The sequence below is a fragment of the Frankliniella occidentalis genome, unplaced genomic scaffold (assembly GCF_000697945.3).
Source record: "Frankliniella occidentalis isolate FOCC.00 unplaced genomic scaffold, Focc_3.1 Scaffold126, whole genome shotgun sequence".
NCBI lineage: Eukaryota > Metazoa > Arthropoda > Insecta > Thysanoptera > Thripidae > Frankliniella > Frankliniella occidentalis.
The window spans coordinates 824,275-833,893 of NW_026267253.1; the positions used below are offsets into that span (position 1 = coordinate 824,275).

Genomic DNA, 9,619 nt, shown 5'->3' on the forward strand with positions numbered 1-9,619 from the left:
TGTGATCCTTTGGGGATGCTTCCCGTCCCGTGCATCGTTGTGTGGCTCCAGGCGGCAACGCCAGGGAAGTGCCATGTGAGGTGCCATGTGACAATAAAAATGAAATGATCAGGATAATAAACTATTATGGGCGATTTGCTATTAATGAGAATTATATTTGGCGACTTTTAAGAAATATGCACCAGCCCAGGTACACGACGTTTGGAGCCGAATCGTATTTGTCGTGGGAGTGTCATCGGCGTGCTCGGGAGGTCCCAAATGACGTCCCCGGGGGCCCGACCCGGACGACATCGGCACTTCCAGATTTGGACTCAGCGTGCGAGAACCCCCGAACACGATATTTCAGTTGTCCTGGTCGTTCCGAGGTTGACGGTCGGTCGGTCGGTCGGCCAAACCCTATCTTATTTTGACAGCCCCACCGTCTGCCGATTACCGGTTTGGGACGAGGCCGCAGTATGAAATCCCTCCCCCCAAACCAATTGCGTGGTCGGCGGGTTGGCGTGACATGGATAGTTTCTACTCAACGCCGAGCTTCAAATTCGAATCCGTACAAAAATCTCTTGACTCATCCAAGTCTGAAGTGTCCCTCTTCTCATTGCAAATGCGATTGAAGATTAAGAGATACAAACCGGATAGTAAAGGAACAGATTTGTAAAATAAAAGCCAAGAGATAAAAATGTTTTTTCATATTTTTTTTAATAATTTACAACAGTGCTGTTACATTCCGTACATGTTGCATTCTTGCCTTTTTTTCCGGACTGTTTCAAGCCAGTATGCCTTGACAGTATTTACTACACAATTCACTTGCAGGCTATGTTCACATGTTAATGACTTTTGGAATACAGAGTTGAGCAAAGAATTCCTGCCAGTCATGAACAAGCATTCATTTTCTTGCAACATTAGATTGTCTTAGATTAGTTACATACAAATCACAAGATGGAAAGGTGATCAATCAAGACTACCAGCAACTTAAAGCTTGAACAATGACTGGTAATTAAATATGTAGCATTTATTTCAATGCATTTTATTTCAATGATCTAAGTCTAGCTAGAAATGCCCTCATTTATCAGTTAACATTGGGCATCAGGGCACCATGATCTCTTATTGATCCTGGCAAGTATGTGTGATGGCTTTTACATCATCGGTTAGCCATCACTTACAGCATTCAGACTAGGTACTCAATCTTACTCACATTTGATCAATATTTTTTATGCATTTTTTAAAATACATAATACAGACTTCTCACTTTTAAAAAACAACATTTTATGCACACAGCATGTACAACCTAACTACAATCATCAATCACACCTCCACGCACACATTCATACATACATACATACAAACTTGGCAATTTAACCGATTAGGTAAACCAACAAAACAAAAAAGAAGTATTTCTTTGGTTCAGTTTATTGGTTTTTTAATTTTTATTTTTTGGTTGTTTGTAACCGAAATGAAAACATACAAGCTGATTTGATTTGCATAAGCCAATTTAACCAAACAAACAACAGCAAAGATTAGCAAAGATTTACAAAAGTAGCGCCAATTATAAAAGTTACATTACCTAGCTTTAAATTCACTTCACACATGACAAAAATTTCACAGTTCCAATGACAGTAACTTTAACACAACTTAAAATCATTCAACAAGATGATTTATTTAAATAATAAGTTTGACAGCTCAAAACCAAATTTCAATTAAAAAGAGTTGACACCAATATGGGCAATTTTAACAAAGTAACCAAGGAAACATTCTCACTTTCCATTCAAAAAAAAGAAATCACTAGGATACCAAAACGATTGGCCTCCAAACTGACTTTCCTATGGTGTTTCATCACAGAAACAGGTTGACATGTACAATAACAACCGAACAAGTTTTGTTCTTAACAATATAAGAATGAAACAATAGGGAAAACACTGGACCTTTTCAATAAGGCCCCCACTTAATGCAAAAAGATAGTCCATTGAACTTTGGCTTTGTAAAAACTGCTTCAACAAACTGATGAATGAAGAAACATTTAGCTAGGCAAGAGATTAGCTGAGCCATAATGATTTCAATGGCCACAATTCATCAATTGATTCATCAATTCATTTCCCTATTAGTTGAAACAGTTAAGACTCTGCCTAAATTCTTTGTTATCATTTCATACATGATATCAGAATTTTCTTCACATATCATGAGCATTACTTCATGATATGAAGAGATTAAGCAGTTGACAGCAAACAGCATTAGCACACACCTAGACACCACATTACTCTAGCACTTAATTCATTCACAGAAGAATTAGTGAATAGTATTGCTATTAATTAAAAAACAAGAGATGAGTGGTAGGTGTCGTGTTAGCTTGATGCAGCGAAGTTAGTACACTGAAGGCATGCACAATCAACAAGGCTAGTTGACATCACCACAGGAAACACTGGGTAAGATCTGCTGAGGTGACATGAGACTCTTGCACAGCAAGGCTGGGGTAGGGCAAGCAGTTGCAGTCACAGTCACAGCTGCTTGCTGACCTCTGCTTGCAGCAGCACAGCCATTAAAATATATATTTATAAAAGAACAACAAAAACAAAGAGCTGAGCTCCACCAGCCACTCAAGATGTCCACAATTCCTTCACTTTTGTACACAATATACTTAAAACAAAACAAACTCAACGTTAACAGAGATGACTCCTCTTGAGTTACTGACCACTGTAGAACTGCACTCGGCCACGAACACCAGCTTCAGGTAGCTCTTTAATCACATCCTCCCATGCTGAAAAAAACAGGATATTATGTCAAACAACTGTTGAGAAAAGGTGTAAAAACATGTTTCATAGAATACTGTGCACTATGCTTACCTCTTCCAACAAACGCCACAATTTTATCAAGATTGATGTTGGCAACAGAAATGATAGGTTGGGCTTTGGCTGGGGCTTGTGATTCAAGTCTGGCCTCCACTTCTTCATCAGAGCTGGCTGCACAAGTACCTGATAAAAGCATCTCATTTATCTCAAAACCAAAAGTCAGTTCAGGATCACCATTTAAGGTGGTTTCAGTTTCTGCTTCGTCAAGGATAATCACAGCTGGCCGGTCAAGCGCACTAGTCCGCGAGCTATCACGAACACTATCGAAGGCAGCTGGAGATGCTGCCCGTTTAGCAGAGTCCTCTACATCCACACAATTAGCCATCGTCACACCAGGTGATATGGCTGGTGATGTTCGGGAAGCTTGTGATATGAAAGTCTGCACACACTGAGTCACTGTCTGCGGTGGCACGGTTGGAGGAGATTTGCCAGTTTCACATAAAGGTGGATAACTAAGATCTGACAGCAAATTTCCAACTGATGAACAGTCTGATTCACTCTCTTGAGGGGATATTGTATTCGTCATTGCATCGCGTTTAGTTGAGCTACAGTTCATGGAGGAAGACACAGCAGGAACAGGTGCTGTAAAGCACTGGTCTCCTCCCTCTTCATGACTAGCTGGAAGAGATGTGGCAGTAAGGAGTGTAACATTTGCAGTCCACAGAGGAGCAGAGGGTTTGGTCTGTCCAACAGATGGCCACTTGGTTGTAGGGAGACCCTGGCTTTGAGCATCCAATTGATTTAGAGCCTGTGAAGCTGATCCTGATGTAAGGGGACATCCTTGTGGTGGTGACATTGCAGAAGCCATCCGAGCAATGTCAGCATAAGATGCCTGGGGAGTAGAACCACTAAAAAGAAAAGAGAATTGTTGAAAATTGTGCCACCAACATCACAATGAAATAAAATAATTTAAAAACACACCTGGAAGTTGAAGTTTTCTCCAAAACTTGTCTTGGAGTGGTTGGGGATATAGGAAGAGAATGGACACTGTCCAAGTCTGAGCTATCAGCACTCTTGTCACTCGGGGGCATACTTGAAGTAGACTTCCTTCGGTGGTGCTGGTGCTCACTATGGTCTGGCGACTCCGAACGGTACGGTGCAGTACGATATTGATACAAAATGTTACTATCACTGTCATCTACTGTAGCACTCCTCCTTGAGTGACCCTCTCTCTGAAATAAAAATCAGAATATCATAGGAACTCAGAATAAACCAATACTTCACATAAAAATGGGAGAAAACGCTATAAAGAAACATGCAAGGTAACATACATGATAATTATTGCTTTGTGCGGCATGATGGCTTCTCTCATTTCTACCGATAGAAGATGAACGACCACTCTTTTTCTTGCGCTGTTTTTTGGTCACAACATGAAACTCAGCTGGGTCTGCAATGACTAAATCTCCCCCTTGAATGAAAGAGTTGATGGATTCTGATGGTTGGGGTGTTACTCTGTGAACACTTGACGACTCCCTTTGTTTCCTGTTGATGCTACCATTTCCACCACTGTTGCCTCTATTAGATCCTATGTTGCCTGATGTTCGAGCTGTCTTTTGACGAGATTCCCTTACAGGAATCTCCTTATCAAGAGTCAACTGCTTTTTGGATTGCCTCTCTTGAAGATCTGAAATAAATATAATTTGAATGAAATAGACTCACTTAACTAAAACATGGCCTTCTATAAACAAAATAAAGAAAATAATTCACAGCCCAACCTTTTTCTACAGACGGGACATCTGATGAGGTGAGGTCGGATAGTTTTGTGAAGGATATTTCCTCAAGGCTGTTGGACTTTTGGAGTTTCTGTTTCTCATTTGATTTCCGTTTTTCAGCCTTAACCTTGACACCAGTTGTTTCACTTCTCTTTCCATTGCTACTACTGTTACGTTGTTTACTGAAACAAACAGATTTATCAATACCAAATGGCAAATACCAAATTATGAAAAATCCAAAATGTGCACCAATATCTCACCTATCTTTAATATTAACTGGACCATTAGTATTGCGGTTGTTTTTCCCACTAACTGTTGACTTGACATCTTGACAGTTGGAAGGAGACTCAATAAAGAGTATTAACTCATTGATATCTTGGGTTCCACCCCTGTGCCCAGGAATTGCCTCTGATAACACGTAATTGTTATTGTCAGTCTGAAAAACAGAACAAACAGTTAAAGACAAAGATTGAACATAATACAAAATACAGCAAATTTAAGAGGAAAATAAGTAACCTTGTTTTTGCGTGCTCTGGATTTCCGTTCTGAACCTGTTCCTTGCTGTAAAGCATTCCCATTCTCGTCAAGGTTTCTCTGGCAAGGAAGAACAGGCATGTTAATAGTTTCCACAAAATAACAGTTTTAAAGTAACTAAATAAATAATTACCTTTTCAGACTCTTTAGTAAGGAAAGAAGAAAGACGTGGTGCATCTAAAAAATAAAAAAGGGATAACTTGAGTACATGAAATGAATGACTGTATGTAGATTGGTATGTGTATGAAAGAATATGAGTGTTAAAATCATGCATGAAAAAAATTCTGCACAACATGCAAAAGTATTAACACATTGGAAGCAATGTCATGTTTGAGAGCTAAAGTTAAACACTCTGCCGATATTAAAGTCAGTCTTATAAGAATCAATTGTTCTGACTAAAAAGACGGATACACCAGATTACTTCTACAAGTGGTATAAAAGAATGCTTAACAGCCTTTTAGCCTTATAATACAATACTAAACTGAGGCCCAAAGGTTTCTTCACAAAACTAAAGAAACTCACCCACTCGTAATAAATGCATATTCTTATCCAAAGATTGGACTTGAAACAATGTTCTGGGACGGGCAGCAGATTTATCAACTTCAGCATCCAATATTCGCCGCATTGAGTCCCCACCTGTGAAGTGTGTCCATTACGCAACAAAAATAAAATCAGTAAGTAATGCATCAAATGAAACAAGGCAGGTAGGGAGAACTATGTTAGAGAATAATATAGATCGGTATGAGATGCAAAGTGTTATGCAAAATTTAGTAGAACAGGATTAGTAGAATTCCATTAGTAATAAAATCCTGACAGTGAAGTTCATGAAAAAATCAAATGCAACAATCCTATGTTTACAAGGAGATAAAATGGTAAGTAATGTCCCACTAGAAAATTATGCAAATAGGAAATGCAGAGACTGATGCAACAATACAACCCCATAAGTTAAATGAAAAACCAAACAGGCTTGCAATTATTATGACTGAGAAAATAAGGAACCATTCTTACCAGCAAAGTCAGCATCTTGGAAAATGGTGGAGAAAGGCACCATATGTTCACCATTGCTTCGTGCAGACTTTCTTGACATGAGGTCTGATTTGATGGGTTGGTCCACCTCATGATCATTTGGTCTCAGAGCAGAGTACTTTGGAATCTCAGAGGTCCTTTCAATAGGAATCATCTCTGTTCCGTCCATGTTATCATCCTTTCGGGACTCAGATTTGATCCATCTGTGGTCCGGCCCGGGCCGGACAGAGCCATTCATGCTCACACCCAACATAGATGGACCGTTGAGCTGAGATGGGCTATCAATTTCGACCACCGAGTGATCAGATGTACTTCTGTCTACATTATTGTGCCGATTAAGATAATATGAAGCTAGTTCAGTAGCACAAAAGTCAATCAAGTTTTCATTTTCATTCTTAATATCACCTAATCGATTATTTTCAGCTTCTTTGCTTAAGTCTTCCATGGAACTAATACCATCACTGGTACTTTCTGGAAATATAGCATCAGATGAATGACCTAATTTCTTTAACTCGCGGCGTTTGTTACCCGGCCCGCGGGATGCTGCTGTCTCAATATCATCTAATGAGTCAGTTGCTCGTTTACCCGAATGGGATACTCGGTAGCCTGACAAGTCATCTGCAGTTCTTGCACCGCTGGCGCTGGGAAGTTTATAGGAATAACTATTTCCAGTCACAACATCGTCTATTGGAGTGGGATGATGACGTTTCTTCAGAGAGGTACTTGTGCCTACATCATCATGACTACGGAGGAGGGCAGCAGCACCATAGAAGTCAGCATTGACATTACAGGGCAATGAACCACCTTCACGTTGTCTGGCACTGACACTGACTTGAGGCTGCAAGAGAGATTAGCAATTGAGAAACAACAAGTTCTAATTCCTGGGATACAAAATAGTACTAAAGTATACATACTTGAGGATTTCTTCTTCCTCCACGTTTCCTATTAGATGAACCACTGTGATCTAAATCAGAGTTCAGAGCATGGACCAAATTTTGAAGGGATCCACCTCTTGAATTTCGCTCAGACACATCCCCTTTTCGTGACAATCCTCTGCGGTACCGGCTACTGCTTCCTCCAATTCCAGATATGCCCCTTTGGCCACCAGAATGTTCTCTTTCATCAGCTTCTACTTTAGCGAGGAGTTCCTGCACACAACAAAGAGTTCTCAGAAATATAATCACTACTGAAAATGGGGAGAGGGGGAGAGGACACATCCATACCTTGAAAAGATCACTACTTTGCTCGCGGTCCTTGGGGTTCTTGTACGCAATGGCCTCGTCTAAAAGAGCTTGGAGCCCACGATCATCTAAGCTTGAAACTCCAGAGTCTTTCTTGTCTTCTGCCTAAAAGCAAAAAATTGCAAAGTGAAAGAAAGTTGACAGTACAGAGAGTTAATAAAGGTGTAAAGAAAGGCTATAAATATACATGTACAAGATAAGTTCTAGAAATAGTCAAAGAGACATAAATAATTGATGGGGGAAATGAATGGAAAGCAAATGGATTGCTCGAAACACAGACAGTAAGTGGAAAATATGACAACATAAAGAGCATGTCAGTAAAATTGCCAGCAAAAATTGGACTAATTGTATCTGAGCTTCCAAAGTTCTGAAATTAAAATCCGAGATACAGCTACACACAACAGAATGAGACAAACTAATTACAAATTACACCAAGGGAAAATGCTTTGTCATGGCCAGTCTATAATCACTTCAAAATAAATAAGATCCTGGTAATTGCTGAGATTCTGGTTGCCTCATTGGAGCCTTTACCTCAAAAACTTCAGTATATATCATATAATAATGTGTTTATCATCTTTAAGAAAGAACCTTGGGAGGGAAACGCCAAGAAAAGGAGTGATTGAAGGTAATGTGCAACATGATGGAATTCTCTTCCCATAACCTCAAAGGTATAAAGGGGGACAAGGAAACCGTGACTACTTTTGCACCACACATATTTCAAAGACACAAAGCAAGGGTCTACGACACCTAACCTTACTGATTCAACGCCAATCTTCGCTCATCATTCCGAAACGGTGGACTAGTCCTCAGGGGAGAATGGAGGGGGGTTTGGTGTGGATCCTTTCAAAGTGGGACGAACAAAGCCAGCGATCCTACAAACCAGGACTCGAGTGCCTTACGCCCCTCCGGCCCAGGTTCGCGATACGGCACCTCCCTAACGACAACTCGCGATCGCACATTCCAGCCCCCGACCGAACCGGCCAGCACTCCAAAGACCACTGTAGTAGCTGCTGGCGTGTTATATAAGGTTAGGGCGGTGCTCGAGCCCCTGGCCCCCCCTCGCACGGTGTCACCGACAGCACTCCAGCAAGAAACACGACAATATTTTGAACCAAGCCGCGGCCCAGCCCCAAATTGCCCGTGCCAGCCACAAGCACGTACCAAGCGACCTGCTAGGAAAACACTGCGTCACGGAGCCAGAGGAGACGATGGGGAGGCGACCTCGCTCGAGTCGACACGAGATTCACGTCGAATGACACCCAAGGGGATGGCCCAGCCCGTTGACATCGCCAGGTCCGGGGGGAGGGTACAAAGGAGTCGTTCCTAGTAGACAGACCGACGGCAACCAGACGCGAGCAGAGGAAATCAGAAAAGCCCTGCCCGCCTGACCGAAACTTGGACTTCAGAAGGCAACAGCCATGATCTGCTCTCGCATTCCGTCCCCGCCAGAGGGCAGCACTACGAACACAAGAGCTAAAATGGAGAGGAAGAGGAGGGAGTGGGGGAGAGGGGGGGGGGGGGGTCATGTATCCCAAGTGCGCCAAATGTAAACACGGGCGCAAAGAGAGGTGACAAAGGCAAGGGGCTGATCTGATGGCGCCCCGAGCTCACCAAATCCCACTGAAGGACAAAACGTAAACATAGTTACAACCGACCCGCCTTGGTGTTTATATTTTCATATAAATACAAAGTTAAGACAAGAGGCCCGAGACTGCGTCATACACACAAAGTATTATCAATCAACACAGCAACACAACGACAGATTAGCACCAACAAAAGCAAAGAGCCACGAGCTACAAGTAGTCACTCCGCAACATCTGCTGGGTCGAGTTACTCAACGATACGCGTTAATCTCACACGACTGTTTCCCGTGCTCATATTCCATAAGCGGTAAGGAAAATGGGAAGGATGTGAGGAGGGGGGGGAAGGGGCATGACACCCCCTCCCCCCCCCCCCCCCGCTTCCCATTCTTCCCCGGAGTTGCGCCTGGCTGCATTTTCATTCGCGGCAAGGCCAGGAGCCAGGACTGGCTAGGCTGCTAGCTACGACCAACACACATGGCGCGGGGGGAGGGGGCAATGACAGGGACGATTAGCTACGAGCCCTACGGCCCTACCAGCCGATCCACGCTGGAGAGGATCCCGCCATTCATCCAGATCCATTGCTTCTTGCGAGCACCCGCCTCGTGGGCCCGCGACAACCAATCGTGACGCCGCAGCGCTTGTTTCCGATTTGAGCCAAGCCGGTGGAGCGGGGAAGGGGGGGG

At 42.6% G+C, this 9,619-nt stretch overlaps 1 protein-coding gene across 4 annotated transcripts in view; it reads right to left on the bottom strand.

The window, feature by feature from the left end:
* Positions 1 to 671: 671 nt before the first annotated feature.
* LOC113202025 (dentin sialophosphoprotein) overlaps positions 672 to 9,619 on the bottom strand; it is an 11,995-nt gene continuing 3,047 nt past the window's right edge. For 2 of the 4 annotated variants that reach the window (XM_026416065.2, XM_026416063.2), the window contains exons 2-13: positions 7,336 to 7,458; positions 7,027 to 7,260; positions 6,095 to 6,950; positions 5,609 to 5,722; positions 5,220 to 5,263; positions 5,069 to 5,146; positions 4,813 to 4,988; positions 4,556 to 4,734; positions 4,112 to 4,464; positions 3,762 to 4,012; positions 2,835 to 3,688; positions 672 to 2,749 (exon numbers count right to left, since the gene is read on the bottom strand). In XM_026416065.2, coding sequence (XP_026271850.1) covers positions 2,676 to 2,749; positions 2,835 to 3,688; positions 3,762 to 4,012; positions 4,112 to 4,464; positions 4,556 to 4,734; positions 4,813 to 4,988; positions 5,069 to 5,146; positions 5,220 to 5,263; positions 5,609 to 5,722; positions 6,095 to 6,950; positions 7,027 to 7,260; positions 7,336 to 7,458 — 3,336 coding nt within the window. In that variant the 3' untranslated portion in view covers positions 672 to 2,675. Of the gene's footprint in view, positions 2,750 to 2,834; positions 3,689 to 3,761; positions 4,013 to 4,111; positions 4,465 to 4,555; positions 4,735 to 4,812; positions 4,989 to 5,068; positions 5,147 to 5,219; positions 5,264 to 5,608; positions 5,723 to 6,094; positions 6,951 to 7,026; positions 7,261 to 7,335; positions 7,459 to 7,884; positions 7,924 to 9,619 lie in introns of those variants that run through there. The other 2 variants (XM_052270524.1, XM_026416064.2) reach the window with 2 other exon arrangements.